The sequence below is a fragment of the Magnolia sinica genome, chromosome 13 (assembly GCF_029962835.1).
Source record: "Magnolia sinica isolate HGM2019 chromosome 13, MsV1, whole genome shotgun sequence".
In the NCBI taxonomy this organism is placed as follows: Eukaryota; Viridiplantae; Streptophyta; class Magnoliopsida; order Magnoliales; family Magnoliaceae; genus Magnolia; species Magnolia sinica.
In genome coordinates, this window is record NC_080585.1 from 4714623 (window position 1) to 4733500 (window position 18878).

General features: G+C 40.8%; 1 protein-coding gene across 3 annotated transcripts; it reads right to left on the bottom strand.

Annotated features, from left to right (window-relative positions):
* Positions 1 to 526: 526 nt before the first annotated feature.
* Positions 527 to 18749, bottom strand: LOC131222511 (1-acyl-sn-glycerol-3-phosphate acyltransferase PLS1). Of its 3 annotated transcripts, none has more exons than XM_058217612.1 (12): positions 18586 to 18749; positions 18200 to 18322; positions 16647 to 16686; positions 16449 to 16522; positions 16056 to 16115; positions 13590 to 13667; positions 13341 to 13499; positions 4850 to 4975; positions 3447 to 3539; positions 3154 to 3240; positions 2057 to 2316; positions 527 to 986 (listed from the first exon to the last, which is right to left on the bottom strand). In XM_058217612.1, exons 1-11 carry the CDS (start codon positions 18664 to 18666, stop codon positions 2074 to 2076), a joined length of 1164 nt encoding a protein of 387 aa, XP_058073595.1. In that variant the 5' UTR covers positions 18667 to 18749; the 3' UTR covers positions 527 to 986; positions 2057 to 2073. The 3 variants fall into 3 exon arrangements, with proteins under 3 accessions (XP_058073595.1, XP_058073594.1, XP_058073593.1); XM_058217611.1 differs by lacking the exon at positions 527 to 986 and adding an exon at positions 1114 to 1353; XM_058217610.1 differs by lacking the exon at positions 527 to 986 and having other exon boundaries at positions 1916 to 2316.
* Between the last annotated feature and the right edge of the window lie 129 nt (positions 18750 to 18878).

Consider the following 18878-nt stretch of genomic DNA (forward strand, 5'->3'; position numbering starts at 1 on the left):
AATAGACATTAGAGAAAGAACGGGACAACTTCCCAGCCTCTACAAGGGTGGGTGACATATGTTTGCATGGGAGTGTCTTAAAGCAGTTCCTCTAGGTAGCCCACTTTGCAAGCAGCTCCTCGCAGCTTACGAAGCTTGCAAATAACCGTACACATTGTTGACCATTTTAATTGGGCCGTGCTCATCAAAGGTGTAGGCGAATATTATTGTCCACGTCATGGTTATGAAGATGGGACATGATTTTATTTTATTTTATTTGGTCATGATATCAGCTTATAGACTGTTTAGATTGATGGAAATTAAAAAGTAATCGAGGAAAGGAAATCAATTTTTTTAACGTGAGAATTTCCCTCATTTGTAAAAGATAGGTTGAGGAAATCGATTCCTTCTCCTCAAATTTCTTCAAAAAATTTATCCATTTTCTTCTCTCAGATCTAAGGAAAAGGATCCTTTTGCTTTTCCAGTCGTCCTCTTGATGCGAGGTTTTCGTTTCCTCAAGCTAATTTTCACCAATCGAAACAAGCAGTTAAAATCATGATGGTTGGAACATATTATACCTGATCCGCATCATATGTATGGCCTCACCATAAACATTGACATTTGCAGCCATGCCCATGATGGACCCTGATGCGGGTACTGATGTCCTAGCTCTAAAAGTACCATTGCCCCCACAGGAGGAACTCCAACAAGAACATGAGTCTCATTACCTTCCACTAAAAATGTTGGTCAAAAAGCGTAAGACATTTCCATGCTACTGCTAGTGGGATCTGGCATCAAACATCATCCACTCAGAAAAGCTTGGAAGATAGTTCGGTTCTTTGCTTAGAGAATTGATGAGGCCTTCAGCTAAGCTAATGGTGACAAGATCCTTGGATAGCTGGAAACGACAGGTTCTTCAGAACTCATCTTTCTTGCTGGTGTACACCTGATTGCTCGGATGTTGTCTTGGTATTGGTTCTTTGAGCACGTTTTTCTGGACATGGTTCCTGGTGATATCAAAATTGCTTAGGTTGCGTTTGGATAGAAAAATGAATTGAATTGTAAAAATTAAGCTTAAAGATGTTTTCTAGCATTCATGAACAAGCGAATTCCAGACATAATTGGAGAGCTCCAGTGCAGGATGCTTCAGGGTAAGAGAGCTTCTTCCTTGAAGAGAAAACAGTCCACACATTCAAATGTCCATGCCTCGTGAGATGTACACATCCAGCCTTCTGGCAATGTGGCCCCCCAGTAAATATGGACCCTTGTGTGAGATCATCTAACAGGGAAGCTACCAGGAGATGACAGCCCCACCCTACCAATCAACAGCTTAGGTCGCCCCATTGCTGGGTTGAAGGAAAAAGTGTCTACTCCCTACGATGAGGATATTATGCACATTGGTTTAAACCACTGACTTAACAGTGGAATAGTTGATATAAAACAAGCAGGGCAAAAAGCATGCAAATGTTTTGTCATGCATAAAAATTCTCTCAGTACAACCATCTACGACCTCCCCAGTTTGCTGATACCACAGGCATGTGGAGCCCTGTGCATCCACACAAACGCACACATGGCAATATGGAGCGTGTATGAGATCTGAGCTTTCCATTTGATCGGAAATCATGCTTTAAGATCTTTTGCCTCAACATCAGGCAGTTTCCCTCCTCGGGCGGGCACAATGTAGAAGCTAAACCAAGTGTTGAAACAATTCCTTTCTTGTGTCTATTTGTCCATTTGTTTTCTATGCCGTGGCCCACCTGAGGTGTGAAATGGCCTCAGTTTTTCATGCCAGGAGATCTAAATAGTAGCCGACCTAATAGGAAGATCTGATTTCGTACACATGCCATATTGACGAGTGTGCCCGCATGTGGATGGTCAGGGCTCCCATGCGTGTGGAATTAGCAGAACTCCAACAATCAATAGCAACAAAAATAAATAAATAAAGACATTTCAGATCCTCATACATCATCGAAAACTACATATATTGTTTTGGAAGTTCAGAAATGACCGAAGACAGCACCCAGGGTGACCAATGATCTCGAGAAAAAAGAGGAGTTATATATAATATTGAGCTTACATTTCTCTTATGTGGGGCTAATGCTGCTTGTCACGGTCGGCATCCGGAGGTGGTCCCACATTCTTGGGCCCATTGGGCACTACTTTCGAAGGAGTTGAACGCTCTGACTGAGAAAACAGAATAAAGATGTGCATAACGACTGTAACCAGAAGTACTGCAGCTGTTGAAAATGCGACTCCTTTCCATGTGGATAGCAATGAGGACCACTTGAAGAATTTGAAAGAGCCAACTATCAGGAGACATGACCAAGACGTAACAACCTGTGGTGTCAACCAGGACAGAAAATTAAGGACCACTCCCCGAGTAAATTTTTAGAAGAAAAAAAAAAACATTTAGAAAATGTACAAGTGAATCGAGTTTGCAAGCACTCAGTCTAATCAGGCAACAGATAATAATAATAATAGTTTTTCCTAATATTCATAATGATGAAGTAGCTCTCGAAATGCAAATATGTTTCTTTCAATATTCATGTGAGGTGTGAGGTCTTAAATTCAAGTTACATTTCTTCTAGCATTCATAATAAGGGTTTCTGAATGTATTTATATTTGCGAAATGAATGCTAGGTGCACCCCTTCTGCCCCCACCACATGGTGATCCACCTAATATTCATAATGATGAAGTAGCTCTCGAAATGCAAATATGTTTCTTTCAATATTCATGTGAGGTGTGAGGTCTTAAATTCAAGTTACATTTCTTCTAGCATTCATAATAAGGGTTTCTGAATGTATTTATATTTGCGAAATGAATGCTAGGTGCACCCCTTCTGCCCCCACCACATGGTGATCCACACGGTAGATCAAGAAGGTGCCACCACGGATGAGGGACATGCAAAAATCCCTCAGATTAGAGATCCTTACCATCCATATAAAGGTAAGCTAGAAACAATAGTCAAGATTCACCCTATCATGATGCAGATCTCCAAAATGTTTGCTATAAGGACCATCCATGGTGGGATCTATACGATGGATGAGTACCAATTATTTTTCCAATTTTTACAGGACAATCGATTTTATTCAGTGGAAGGAGTATGTCACAAGTTTCTTGACCTGACATGAGAGATGACAATTTCAAAATCAATTATTAGAATATTATCTTACCAACAAGGACTTTTTTGGCCGATCAATCGATTGAAACTCCTTTTCATCAAAAGTGCCCTCAGCTAGATGTTTGTCCAATAAAGCATCCTGGTAGGCAGAAAATAAAAGGCACACATTCAGTCCAGAAAATAATACTAAATAAAGAGTGGGTGAATTGCACTGTGCAGAACAGCACTTCGAATACAACACTGTAACGTTCATATCAGAATTTTACACTTCAGAATTGGAAATTCAGTGGGATTTTATTGTAACCCTAACTCAACAAAGTTGTGTAGAACTGAATAATAACATACCTTCGCCACGAATATATCTCTACACCACTGTGCAACTCCATCATCTGTCTGGGGTAATTCCTTCATCAGATGTCGCTTCATGTGGACATGCACCTGCACATATAGGGCATCTTGTTAAAAATCACTCCCAGGGAAATTCAGTTCACAAAAATACAAACACGAATCCCAGATTCTCTAAACACTGTTTCATGATAAACACTGTTTTATGATACAGATGCCATCGATAGTTATATAAGAATTCCAAGGAAGAATTATGTAACTACGGAAGTTGGTGCCTCCCTCTCTCATACTTATTTTTCCTCTATTGGTTTGGTTGGTCAGAGAGAAGGATTGAACTAGTGATATCGAAAATTTCAGGCTGTGTGCCAATGAAAAGCTAAGTCAAGTTCCATTTACAATACACACAGGTCTAAAGGCCTTATATATCTCAGTTACAAAACATAATGTTAAACACAAGAATTATTCAGGTTGAACACATTTTTTCCTTCTTGTGGAGCATTAGGAAACATTGCACTAATATGTTTTGCATGTAAAAGATATCCCCGTCGTTCTATAAACTTATAGTGATAGAAAAATAACACCTAATCAGACATTTGTATGCATTTCATAGATAAGAAGAATAATAAGAAATTATATGAAACGTCTAACAGAACTTTCATGAACTTCAACCAATACAGACAGGGCCACAAACACCAGCAAAAATTCCCATGTAACATAAATTTCCCACAGTTTCAGGAAATATCATTTTCTTCTCTTTCGAGATACAAGGGGACAGATCTATTCTTCCCCTTCCATTTTTGAAAGTGGGACTCAAATACTTCCAAGCTTTAAGGCATCAATTTTAATCAATAGTCATTTCTAATCATTCAACAGTTTGTATTTGCAGTGTTGAAGAACCTACACAAAGAAGACTAGCAAGAAGAACAATCAAAATCAAATTTCAAATTCAAAATTCTCTTTCAGAAACACAAGTTAACCATTAAGCCTAAATGTTAGTCCTGCTTGCAACCAGATTTTTGGTACCCAAGTGCCGACTAACCTTATATTCTGAAATGGGCTTGGGTTTCAATTATAGAAAAGCAAAATAGTTGAAGTCAAAAGGATTAAAAGCTTCCAATATGATCCTTGGAACCTTTACATTGTTGATTGCCCAGAAAACCTGACCATTATGGAATAGATGTCCATTAAACAAAGTACAAAAATCAGACCAATGGCCAGATCCATCTTGATGAACACTTTGTAATGCTGGATATTCAAAACTTTTACGATGAAATAACATAGAAGTACATTTAAGTATGTATCGTCATTATGAAACATGAAAAAGAAACTAAATCAATTAATGAAATATAGACCTGGACTGCAGTTCTGACAAAACCTAAATGGACAGATTTACTTTAACTTACCACAGAAGGTTGGCCCTTAAAAATTCTGAGCATTGTAGGTGAAGGCTGATCTTTAGGAATAGCCACAGTTACATCGTATATAGCTGGAACGAATGAGCGCATGTTACTTACGGCTGAAACAAAACCCTGAATGCAAGAAGTTGAACATATTAGAATAGAACCAAATACTCAATTCTTTTACTTCTAATCTCAATAACAATATTCATAAAACTGTAAGCAGAAGAATTTATACTCGTGAAGCTCAACGACAGAAAAGGCAAACAACAGAAAATTGGAACAAGTCACTTGGAGGCTTGTATGGAAATGCCAGAGGCCATGACAATTTAGCACTGGCAGAATATATCATATTTGACAGAATGTGCAGCAAAAAAAAAAAACAAGACTAAGAATCATTTATATAATCATGGACAGATTTTAGTAGTCCAACCAATCATTTCGGCTGTAAAGCAATTTCAAGATTCATGAACTCCATCAAACAGACAATTTCTGTTAAACTGCTCATTCATATAATATGGAAAACATACCAAATAGTGAGAAAGAAAGATTGTACTGGAAGAATAGTAGCTATTAAAGTGGTTCTTCTATAGGATGAAAACATGGCAGACACTAAAACATAATAATCAATAGGAATCACCGATACTCAAAACCAAGAGCTAGCGTAAGGAGAGTCCTGATATAGCAAACTGAAACCTCATTTCATCACGATGCTTTTCCATTAGCTGTCGTAAAAGTTCAAGCCCAAGAGCCAGGCCCGTACCCAAGCTCGAGCCCATAACTTTCATGTAGCCCCAACTGCCTAGGGACTAAAAGATATTTGAGTCATTAAAGAGGGTTGTTTGCTTGAGAGGTGAAATGAATGGAGAACTAATGGAAGTGCAGTGGCATTGGAAACTAAGTTGCCTAGGACGATGAATTTTTTTTAAAGGTTATTATTTTATTAATAAAGGCAAAGATGAGATATCTAAGGCAAAAAAATACAAATATAAAAAAGTTTACGACCATACAATCACAGAAGCCAAAGCACAGGAAGCAAGGGACTTGATAGAGGCTGCACAATACATAACATCCAATTTCCCCCCATATAAAAAAACCACATCGGACGACTTGCATCAGTTACAGAAACATCTATCATTCCTTTCCAGCCAAATAGCCCAAAGCCCAGCTAGGAGAGAGAGCTTCCAAAGTTTCCTCCTCCCTTTGAGACCACTGCCTCTACCCTGCCAAGCTAGAAACGCGTCCCCAACCGAAGCTAGCATCACCTAATAATGCTTAGAAAGGCCACCAAATCTATACCATACCTCCTAGCAAGAATGCAATGCATAAATAAATGGTCTATAGAGTCCACATACAACAAACACATAATCCAAACATTAGGGAAAATCATGTCCGTTACGATTGTCCAATGAGGATCCTACACTACCAACCAGCAAAGCGAAAGCCACAACCTTAGGATGACTCCAAAAGACCAAATGAACTTCGGTTGGGGCTCCCAAAGATCTCTTCCTAGAAGAGTAAATAACCCGAGTAATTACTTCAAATGAAACAGAGTAAACCGTGGGACCTACTGTCTCTATGTCAAATTTCAAATATCAGATTGGTTGACAACAAATTCTAGTAGAATGTCTTCTCTGATCTCTCACCTTCAATTCGTGGATGACACACTTTTGTTTTGTGAAGTTGATGAGCTCAAGGTGGAAAATCTGAGGATGATCATTCATTGTTTTAAAGCAGTTTCTAGGTTAAAGGTGAACATTGCTAAAAGCATGATGTTGGGAGTTCACATACTGAGGGAGGAGCTTCTGTCGTTAGCTGATTCTTTAGGGTGTGGGGCGAGTTCTTTTCCCTCCATGTACCTGGGGTTACTCTTGTGCATTGGGCAAAACATATGGGGGCATTGGAGTGGAAAGGGTTGAAAGGAAGTTAGCCCGTAGGAAAAGTACGTATTTATCCCTTGTGGTTCACATTACTCTAATTAAAGCGGTGCTCTCTAATTTACCAATCTACTTTTGTCTCAATTCTGTTGTCTAAAGTCAGTTACTGAGAGGTTAGATAAATTGCACCACAATTTCCTTTGGCAAGGGCAAAAGGGGGATCTAATTTCACTTGTTGAAGTGGAAAGAGGTTTATAAGCTGTATGACAAGGAAGGGGCTGGTATCAAGGATTAGAATGTCATGAACATAGAGCTTTTGGGCAAGTGGCTTTGGAGGTTTGGGTTGGAAGAAGAGACATTATGGAGGGCTATGGTAGTTTCCAAGTATGGTTGCAACGTTGGAGGATGGTGTGCTAAAGATTCTTCGTTGTATAGGGCTTCAGTGGTTTGGAAAGGGATCCTCCATACCAAGAGCAGCTTTTTGGAAGGAGTTGGTTTTAGCCTTGGGAATGGGAAAAGCATTCGTATTTGGGAAGATGTTTGGGCAGGGGATGTGCCGCTGCAAGAATTGTTTCAAAATATTGCATGTTTTGCTCCTAGTAGTAATCTCATGGTTGCTCAATGCGTGTCAAGGTCTGGTAACTCTACGGGATGGTCCCCTCCATGTCGATTATTTATATCTGATGAGGAAGCGATTGAATTGGTTTTGCTTATGAATCTTATCCATTTTTATCAACCGTCCAGCGGAGAGAAGCATTCTATGTGGAAAAAGGAAGTTTTGGGGAAGTTCTCAGTTAGATCTCTTTTTTTAAAAAAAGCAACAGCAACTTCATTAAAAGAGGAGAAGAGGAACAACAACGGGAGAAAGAAAACAGAGGGAACAAAAGAAAACCAAAAAAAGGGGAAAGGGCAAAACTGCCGAGATGGCAAACGACCCCTAACAAACTAGAAAAATAAAATCGAAAAGGCTCAAATCGTTTACATTAGAAGACCATTCTATCACCAACTTTTTGGCCCTAGCTCCAACCACCGAGACGGAGGAGGAAGCATTGTTGAAACAGCGATTATTTCTTTCCTCCCAAACAGCCCACCATATAGCGATAATTGCCATACGCCAAATAATGGACTTGGCCTTCCCAACTTTCTGCCCATTCCAAGAAGAGAGCAGGCTTCCCATTGAGTCCGGAACACACCAACTTATAGAAAAATGCTGACAGAAGTCGTCCCGAATTTTAGACGTGAATGAACAATGAATTAGCAAGTGGTTGACCGATTCAGCTTCACTCATGCAGCAAAGGCAAATATTAACAATCTGCATTCCTGTCTTGACCAGATTATCAACGGTGAGAATTCTGTTGCGGCCAGCTAACCAAGCAAAACAGATAAACTTAGGAGGAACCGGATACTTCCAAATAAACGGAGACGCATCTTGAACCTGAGGATTCGCAGGGCAGAAGACAGCGCACAGAGACTTAACGGAAAAATGGCCCGACTTCTCTAACAGCCAAAGAAGGCTATCAGGCTGGTTACTGAGGGGAGCGGACCGAAGAACGCACTCCATGAGAACTTCAAACTCCAAGGCTTCGCTATCATCAAGATTTTTGAAGGTTTTGATATCCCAGACGATGCGACCAAACGAAACAGAGTAGCAGTTAATGATGGGGAAGTTTTTCGTAGGGGACAGGCAGTAGATTTGCGGAATTTGGAATTTGAGGGGTCGTTCCCCAATCCAAAGGTCTTCCCAAAACCGAATAGAAGAACCATCGCCCAGCTCGAACGTGCTGTGTTGAATAACTACACTTTTCACTTTAAGAACCCATCTCCAGATATGTGAAACCTTGTAAAGCGGCGAATCTTTAGGCCACCAGTCCCCCTGAGAAGAGCCATACTTACCTTTAACCATCAACGCCCACAGAGCCTCCTTTTCAGTAACAAATCTCCAAACCCATTTCCCTAGCAACGTGGAGTTCATCATTTTCAGGTTCCTCACGTTTGCCCCACCTTCCTTGAAGACCTTGCAGACATCGTTCCAGTCTAGCAAGTGAAACTTCCTCTGATTTTCTTTGCCAAACCACAGAAAATCTCTTCTAATTTTATCAAGCCTTGAGCACCTGACCAGGACACCTTAAAAGAGACATGAAGTAGAGGGGGAGGCTAGACAAAGCAGCTTTGATGAGGGTGAGGCGACCTCCCATAGATAAATAACGGCATTTCCAGGAGGCGAGGAGCTTATGAAACTTGCTGATGATCTTGTCCCACACGGATTTCAGCGGTCGACCCACGGAGAGAGGAAGGCCAACGAAGGAAGTTGGAAAAGCGGCTACCTGACAGCCAAGAATGTCTGCATTGGCCTGGAGCGTGGGAGAAGGGACATTGATACCCATAATCTTAGATTTGGACATGTTAATCCTGAGTCCAGAGACCGCTTCAAAGCAGCAAAGGGCAATAAAGAGGTTATCAATACATTCCGCCAAATCTTTCGAGAAGACGAGAGTGTCGTCCGCAAATTGGATGTGGGTGAGAGGGTTGGGAAGACCAGGCTGCGTAATTCCACGTAGAATTCCCTGTACCTGCCCTCTAGATAACATAGAAGACAACGCCTCTGCCACTATCAGAAAGAGAAAAGGAGAAAGGGGATCTCCCTGGCGCAAGCCTCTCGAACTTCTAAAAAATCCTCTAGGGGATCCATTGAGAATAATTGAGAAGTGGGCCGAGCCGATGCAAGCAGCTATCCACATTCTCCACTTAGCCCCGAAGCCCATCCGGGATAGCATATAGAGAAGAAAGTCTCAGTCAACATAATCGGAAGCCTTTGCTACATCCAGCTTACAGAAAATGCCTTTTGATTTAGACCTATGGCAAGGGTGGAGGACTTCATTAGCTATCAGCGCACCATCCGCAATCCGTCTACCCTTTATAAAAGCATTCTGATTAGGCAAGATCAGATTGCCAAAAACCTTCGAAAGCCGATAAGCTAAAACTTTGGCAAGAATTTTGTAGGGGCTCCCTATCAGGCTGATAGGTTTGAATTCGGAAAAAGAACTGGCACCCGCCACCTTGGGGATGAGGAAGATAAACGAAGCTCCTAGCCCTTTCGATAATCTTCCACGACTGTGGAATTCCTGAATGAAGAGGAGGAGGTCGACGCGGACCACATCCCAGAAAGTCTGAAAGAAACTTATCGGGAAGCCGTCTGGGCCTGGCGACTTGTCCCCTCCCAAAGCATCGACTACAGCTTTAATCTCCTCCTCTGAGAACTGAACTTCCAGCTTCTCTGTTTCGGCAGACTCCAGAATTGGGAAGGAAATGTTATCCAAGCGAGGTCTCTCCCAGCTCTCCGCCGATAGAAGGTCGTTGAAATGGGCGATGGCTAGCGCTTCGATCTCCTTTTTATCTTCTATTCTGCTCCCCTTAATCAAAAATGTTGAGGATGGCCTTCGAACGAGCATGCAAGTTGGCCATATTGTGGAAGAACTTTGTATTCTTGTCGCCCTCAGCGATCCATCTCACTCTGGACTTGATTCTCCAAGAAGCTTCTTCTTCAATGGCTTTATTCGACAAAATCTGAATAATGGGGATTCGCCTGGACAGAGAATCGAGCGGTAATGGACTGGCTTCGGCCGCCGAGTCGATTTGCTGGAGTTCCAACAACAGAGCATCGGCTTCAACCTCCCTTCTCGTGACGCCACTCCTTAATTTTAGATTTAAGAAGTCTGAGCTTGCACAATATTTTATGACGAGCAAAACCCGCCACCTAAAAACCAGACCACCACTCGATAATCTTTTGCCGAAGATCATCAAATTGGAGTCAGGAGGAGTTGAACCTAAAGGGCTTGGGACTCCAGTTTTCTTCATCCACCGAAAGAAAAATCGGACAGCGGTCGGAAGTGGTTCTCGGCAAAGCCGCTTGCTGAACCGACGGAAAAGCCTCAACCCATTCGGGCGAAACAAGAAATCTATCCAAGCAGGATTGAATAGGAGACGCCCGGCCATTGGTCCAGGTGAACCTAGCTCCCGAGAGCGGCAGGTTGATGAGTTGGAGCTGGATCCACTCAGAGAACTAAATCATAGTAGGTGTCGGCCTTCTGCTTCTGGAGTGGTCTTCCGTATAGCAAGTGGTGTTAAAGTCTCCTACCACACATGTCGGCCCTGAAAAGGAAAGTCTAGCCTGCGTTAACTCCTCCCAGAACAGAGGTCTGGCAGAGTCAATGTTAGGCCCATAAACTACTGAGAGAAGACACTAGAAGGGAGAGCACTTATCTTGAAGTTTAACTGTGATAGAATGATTCCCCCTAGAGGAAGATAGGAGATCCCATCTGGTGGATTTCCAAGCAACCAGGATCCCTCCCGATGACCCAACAGCGTCCAATGTGATCCACTTAGCATCAATCACACCCCATAACGTGGCCAAAAGGCTGTCTTTGAAGCAAGCAACCTTTGTCTCCTGAAAACAAACTACATCAGGATTTTTCCTAGAAATGGAAGCTTTAATGAAATCCTTTTATGCTTGGAGCAGACCCCCCTAACATTCCAAGAGAGAATCTTCATTGGATAACCATGCTTCCCCAGTTGCCCAGCCTCCTGGGCAGACTACTTCAAAATTCAGTTGGTGGCTCCTCGAATACCAAGCGTGTGTGGTCTTATGGAGCCCCATGAAGGTTGACGTGTTTTTTTGGCTAGTTGGTATGCAAAAGGGTCATGATTGTTGATAATCTTCAGAAGCGGGGGATGACTCTCCCCAACGTGTGCTTGATGTGTGGCACCGATCTTGAATCGGTCCCTTTGATCTCCCTGCTTACTTTGGACATCATACAGATAGACGGCGGAAGAGCATGCTATACAACCACCCCAAATGCCTAAGCGAAATGGCAACATTTCTACCCAGGTGGAAATCAAAATTCCTAATCAAATGGAAAAGATGACTATTGTCTTATTGCACATGGATCTCAACAACTGATTTCTAGCGATGTAACTCATTCCTCTATGAGAGATATCGAGTTTTCAATTCGATGGAGACGAGTTCTTCAAACCCGATAGAATCGATGGCAACAAGCCCAAGAACAGCCCCAGCCCTAGGCCCAGGCCCAAGAGCCAAGACCATGCCCATAACTTGCACGCTAACCCAAGTGCTTAGGGACTACCAGACATTCAATTCATTAAAGAGGGAGTTGCCTTAAGAATGGTGAAGTGCATGGTAAGTTGGTAACTTACAAATGTGGTTTTCTAACAATAAACTGGAATTAGAGATTTAGTTGCATAGAAAGATGAAGTGCTTACATAGGAATTTGTAGTAGTAGATTTTTTATTGATTACTAACTTATGTGGTCTCTTCTATAAAAAGGCACGCATTAGTTCCCTTTTGAGCCTGAATGAATAAGGAGATTGGGGCCAAAATTTCCAGCACTTGCTTCCTTGCCGGTGTGCCTCCATCAACCCCTTTCAAAGGTGCGACGTCTGTAATCAATTGGTGTGACTCCAATCTTGAATTCAAGGTCTACGAGGAGACTAGGAGGACAATTTAGCTATATTTCGACTCAGTACATTATCCTCATCACTCTTGTTCAACTAGTCACAAACCTTGCCTAACCCATAACCTAAGTTTTGGACTACCCCTTTAATATTTCGTACATCACTTCTTCAACAATAAAAGCAATGTTTAAAGAAATATGTATTCTTCTCCAGCACCTAAGGTGCTGAAAACTATCCAACATACGAGCAACTCTCTTCAAATTGTAAACCCAAGGTCAATCTAGGATCAGTTGATCATTACTTGATTCAGCCATGCCAAGGCAAAACCCACACTTACCCCCCATGCTCTGTCAATCTGATGTCTGATCAAATTCCAAGTAGAAAGCCTCAAAGATTTTGATCTTGAGATGGCAAGGGCTTCGCGCCCTTTTCTTTGCATCAGGAATTCCTTTCCCCTCCAGCTTTTAACAAAACTAGTAAATCTTTAAAAATAATAATAATAAAATAAAATAAAAGCCTTTAAGATTGGATTGCTCCATTCGAAACTTCTACCACAAATTAGGCCTTGAAAATAGTTGCCTCTAGGCTGAGATACTATGTTACAAACAACAAGCCGTCATATGCCCTTTCAAATAATATAATGCAACTAGATCAGGCCAAATGGCTAGATATAGAGAGTTGAGAATTGGTTACGTCTGTAACTGGAAGTTGCAAGTATAACTAATCATAAAAGGTTGACAGACAGGACCTCAAATTCATGCCGACTTATTATTTCACATTATTCCTTACTTCTCAAATGCATGGTTTTGGAACTCCTTAGAATTAGATCAATGACTTCTCAGCAAAAGCTATCCACTGAGTTGCAATCACCAAAGATCCAACTCCACTACAAATGAATTTACCAAAACAGTAAAAGTGCTACAGCAAGGACAATGGACACGTGCTTTTACACCCCAAAGACAATATGTCTAACACAGTTATTGCCCATACAAAAAACTACAATAAGGCAGAAAAAATGAAGGGGTGAAAGGAAAAGCAAAGAAACTTGGGAACAGAATAAATCAAACTACTGGCTACTTCCTCCTAATATATGCATATAATCTTTGCATATATGAAGATTGCTATTGGTGGAGGTGTGGTATGATCTTAACCTTTGTACGAGGAATCAAAACGTTTCTAGGCACCGGCAACCCTGTTGAAGTAGCATATTCTTGAGCCGCTAAAAGCTTGCCCTGCGTGAAGCGAGTTCCCTCCACAAAAAGGGCCAACCAGAAAGGCCGTGGGAAATCCTTCAGCCGTTGCAAACCTGACTGCAGCATACAATCATACATATTTCAGTGAAATCCCATGAAACTAGACAAAAACGTGTGCATATTTCACCCATGCATGTGTACTTGTACCTTCAACGTGCTTTCATCCTTAGCCCAATTTCTCTCCAGGAAAACATATTCAGAAAACCACATTGACCAACCAATGACCTGCATGTATAAGAAGCCATATTTTATCCTCAGAAAATCCCAGAAACATGCAATCCACAGCCTACACTCAGGAGAACATTGAATGAATGATTAAAGTTTTAACAAATCCATAAGAGACCTCCAATGAACAAAAATAGCATGATGCATCAAGGCCATATGTCATGCATGTATGCACCCAAAGGGTTAGGTTCGGCCCCACCTGCTGGCTGATCCATGATCTGGGTCATAGAGCTGTCTGAGACTGTGGAGCCCACGGATCCAATCAAATGACTAAATCATAGTACAATCGACCAGTGGGGCCACATGTCCAATTGAAACATCTCAATAACAAATTGTTTGTTCCATTAGTACAGTTTATCCACATGGTTAAGAGTCAATTCATAAGTTACCTATTCAACTCCAATTAGTCGAGATTTGTCTTTTTTATTGAAACTTATTTTGCAACTTACAATTACAATCATGTTTAAACTAGGAAAGCAAATGTATGAAAGTCTGTATATACTACATCATGTGCATGGTGTATAAAAGCTCTATTCTTTAAAACCCGATGGGTTAGTTTGATGGGTGTGGTGCAGCTGGTGCTTCTTTAATCTAGTTGTGTCATGCCCTATGCCTATCTTTTCTAGGGATCGAATGCTCTAGAGACTTTTTGAACATTGATGATTTTATTGCAAAAAGGCCAAAGCCAAAGAATTACAAAAAGCAAACAGGAAAAAAAAAAAAACTATTTACAAATCTGCCCAACCATCAGGAAACTGAGACTGCGCTATTTCCCAGGGTGCCCATTATTTGACATGTTCTTCAGCCAGATTACACACCTCCATAATATCTCTTTTCTAATTTCCGAAACAACGACGATTCCTTTCAGACTATATTGACTATATACCAGCTAGCAAACATAGACGCCGGATCTTCTTCCTTTTTCTCCCTTTGCCCCCACCATGCCATGACAATAGAAAAGGTTCAATGGAACCCGGCAAAACGTCTGAGTAGCAAACATGATAAAGAAACCTTCCCATATCTTTCTTGCAAATAAACAATAAATGGAAAGATGATTTACTGTTTCCTCATCCTAATAAGTAATAACATAGATGACACATTCGGAAGAATCATTTGCCTCTTGTGCAGATTGTCAACCGTGAGCACTTTGTTCCTTCCCACTAACCAAGCTAGAGTAGCCACCTTTGGAGGAGCACCATAGCTCCACAAGTAAGCATTCAGAAGAATCAAATGCTCTGGAGACAAGACATAGTCTTGTACCCATTTCTCCAAATTCCAATCTTCTTTAATTCCTACCAGTGATTTATTACATTCAAGACTCATGTCAAGTTTCAAATTTTGGTACTTACAATCTGAATTTTCCCTCTCTCAATTTGAGGTCATTTCTCTATTTAGGAGTGAGTTGGTACAAGTTGAAGGCTCTAAAAGGGCAAGGGAAGGCCCAAAAGGATGTTGATGGCAGCAGTAAGGAAAGACTTAATAACCTATGGTCTAACTGAAGGTATGGCCCTTGATAGAGTGGAATGGTGAAACAGGATTCATGTAGCCAACCCGAATTAATTGGTATAAGACTTAGATGATGATGATGATATTTTGTGCACTTTGCTGGCTAATAAATTGTTGATTATCCATTTAAAAAAAACAATGAGTAAGAGGAAGACTAAAAAAAGGTATTAAATTAAATCATTAGCATAATTGAGGCACAACCTGGGGAGTAACTAATCATATTTTAATTTTTAAGAACTAATTTGTGGACTTGCAAATAACCTAATCCAAAGGCCATGCCTCAAAATTAGACAAGACAAAGATCACAAAGAAAATTACAATTAGAACTTGAACTAAGATCAACTGGATGCTGAATACATGTGCTGTTCAAATTTCCAGATTTGGTTCAAGTCCCAACTCCTATGAGAAGATGACTCAGAGATCTTGTGATTTGAAATGTTTTAAAGAAAATTGCATGGAATAAAGAGGAAACTAAAATATTCAAGGGTGTGACACTTGGGCATGATTCTCTACTGCGCCACACATGTAAACTGTTCCAGACTCTAAATTGTGGGCCCAATCATGAATGGTCCAAGCACAAAAACTCACCCACAATCCCAATCATCTGACCAGTCTCATGCATGGATGGTTGAAAAGAAAAAATGGTGCATGTTCAACAGGAAAAGATAAATAATCAGATCACTCTATCAGTGCACTTGGGTATGGCCCATCCACAGCAGGACAGCAATCAGATTACATGTGCGCCATGCCACATGTATGGCAGAGATAAGCCCATGCATCAAACATGACACTTGGCGCAAGTATGAAATCCTCTCTCCAAAATAAAAGGCTACATGCAGAAAGCAAAAGGATAATGATGCATCAGATTAAAAAGGAACTCACTGGGAGGAATTTTGATGACTTCTTCATGACAGCTAGAGTACTACCAAGGCAACCTGAGCGCTGGTAACCAGATTGAATCACCAATAAATAGATGGAAAAAAAAAAAAGTAAGGGTGCATTGGAAAGCTTGCGGTGTACTAATGCTTCTCATGGTTAGTCGAACACGACAATGCCCACTAGAGATGGTATTATTCCAACCACCTATATAGTCATGCATGTCTACATATAGGGACATGTATGCAAGTACAGAAGCTCTACGTATAGGGACATATGTATGCAAGCACGGAAACTCTGTATATAGGGACATATGTATGCAAGCACAGAAACTCTATGTATAGGGGCATGCCTACGCATGTACTGGAAGCTATTTACGAATTGAACAAAGATACGCACCTGAGCTAGAACCCATCCGACTAGCCAATCAATGTCGCTTTTGTGATTGGATATGACAAGTGCGTGTTCTTTTCCTGGAAAATTCTCCAAAATAAGCTATAAAGCTAACATAAGATGTTCAGTGATTGTTTGTGAGGAACAAAATTCTTCCAGTCCATCAAGAGAACTGCTCAGAAATCAGGAAAGTTTTGACCTTACCCATTGATCGGAAAGTTTCAGCATCTGCATAGACTTGGACCTGCAACCAGAAAGTTTCCATTTTTACCAAGATTCTGAATTTTTGACAACCCCACAGGCAAATGGTACCTAATAAATGCATTTCTACAGGTCATTGGTGCATAAACATCCAGATGATGTAGATCATGTTCTACAATATAGGATCAAGTTTTTTCCTCTTAATTATGTACGTCAAGATTAACGAAGAATTTAGTTTCTTCTTTAAGCAATGCAATGAAATTACTTAAGAAACATATTTCTGCAGGCAACAGAGGTATCCATGTTGTGCATCTTTGTTGCACTAGAATATATAAGCAACAAGCCAATATAGGAGATCCAATGGGTGGCCCCCTGAAGAACATGAAAGAAAACGAGTTGACAAGCTCATCAGAAGAGCATGGATTTCAAAGGTTGTAAACCCCATTTCTCTCAAATGCTGCCACACCTAAACTTACTCTATGGAACCACTTGCCAGTCCTGCAAATTCCAGACACCTATTGCCGTAACCAACACTGTAGTTTAGAAGGCATGACAAGGTGTGCCCCAAGACCTGTGCAAAACAAAACCTTGAAAATGCAGATCTTACAATGGCGATGGATCTAATTCAATAGGATAATATATCCCAAGAGAGTAAGCAAAAGAACACCTCAACAGCCGCCTAGGAAGCATGGCGAGAAAACCCAACTTCCATGGTCGTCATTGAGTAGGGAGAGACAGCATAAACCTATTATGTGTTGTCTGGATCGACCAAGAAATGATCTCTGCCTAGTTATGAGTGCAACAAACAAAAAAACCATCTTCTAGATGAGAAAAAGGTACTTTATGCTAACTACTCATACCTAAAAACCTTACCAAGCAAAATTTATAGATAATACAAATGTGAGGCTTTTCATGATGGCAGAGTGTATTACTCATGGCCTATATCAAATAATCCTAGACATACTGTGAAACACAAAACCACGACCAACCGCCAACATTTAACAGAGACCCAATTGGATGGTTAAGATAATCCAATTCAGGATATTTTCGGGGTATCTTCCATACACCATGAGGCCCCACCGTTTTTCTTTCTTTCTTTTTCTTTTTCTTTTTTTTTTTTTTTTTTGGCTTTTTAAGGTGAATTGACCTTATTGAAAGGGAAAGGAGCTACAATTCAACAAGGAAAAACGAAGAAATGATAGTCACCCCCATCACTCTTCCCAAAGGGAATCGGCCCTTCATTTATTACAAACTCAGAGCAATAGAAAGTGATCACATTTAAATGGCAAGCAAAGGCTCCCCATCTCAAAGAGCACAAAGACCAAATTCCACGGTCCCAGCTCCTTGTGTGAAACCCACTTGGTTACATTCTTCGAGCTTTCTTCAATCATCAAGCATGTGGCCCACCATATGAACCATCCAGATCACCAGGAGGTGAGCCCCAAGTGTACATTCTATTCACCCCACGAGATGCTCCATCGATCATCATGGTTGCTTTATTAAATAATAATAATAATAATAATAATAATAATAAAGGGGGGGAGTTTGATAAATACCTTGACGCCCGCCCACCAATCGATGAGCCATATAAGCTCCAACCACAGCAATTCTGCCACTTCTCTATTGACCCTTCTGTACAAATTCTTCGATACCGGACGAAGTAAAACATAGCAAATAGCCTATAAAAAAATAAAATAAAAACAGAAATTAATTCAAAAAAATCAACTTCGATTCATGTGATTCACGCAAAAGAAATCCAATCCATAGAGCCGTAAAACAGCAACAAAACATCAAAAAACCAGTAATTCGGTAAAATGAAACGAAAAATGTCTGAATAAAAACGATCTGAAACAAGAAAAAACGCATGAATTCCCAAAAAGAAGGAAAAAAAAAACCCTAGAAACGAAAACAAAAGTTAGAAATCGAAGGATGGGAAGAAGACCTCGAAGAGATTGACGATGAGACCAGAGAGGATAAAGAGAAGCCCCAAAGGAACGATGACTGCTGCTGCTGCGATCGCCATTGGCGGAGACAAAGAGGAAATAACACTGAAAAAATGGTTTGTGTTATACTAAAAAAATGGTTTGTGTTATACTGAAAAAGGAAGGTCGAGATCTCGAATTTTTTCCTTTCTTTTCATCTATTACACTTTACCGTCCGTGCACGAGGGTTCACCGTTTTGTACGGCGTGGCCCACCAAATGATCGTACAGTCTTCACCCTCGCTGGCGTGATC

Excerpts from the sequence above, each read along its gene's own strand:
- LOC131222511 (XM_058217612.1), bottom strand. The coding sequence starts at position 18,666 with ATGGCGATCGCAGCAGCAGCAGTCATCGTTCCTTTGGGGCTTCTCTTT. Across the intron at positions 16,116-16,448 it reads TCGGATGGGTTCTAGCTCAG|CGCTCAGGTTGCCTTGGTAG; the intron begins GTGCGTATCTTT and ends TCTGGTTACCAG. Across the intron at positions 13,500-13,589 it reads AGGATGAAAGCACGTTGAAG|TCAGGTTTGCAACGGCTGAA; the intron begins GTACAAGTACAC and ends TGTATGCTGCAG.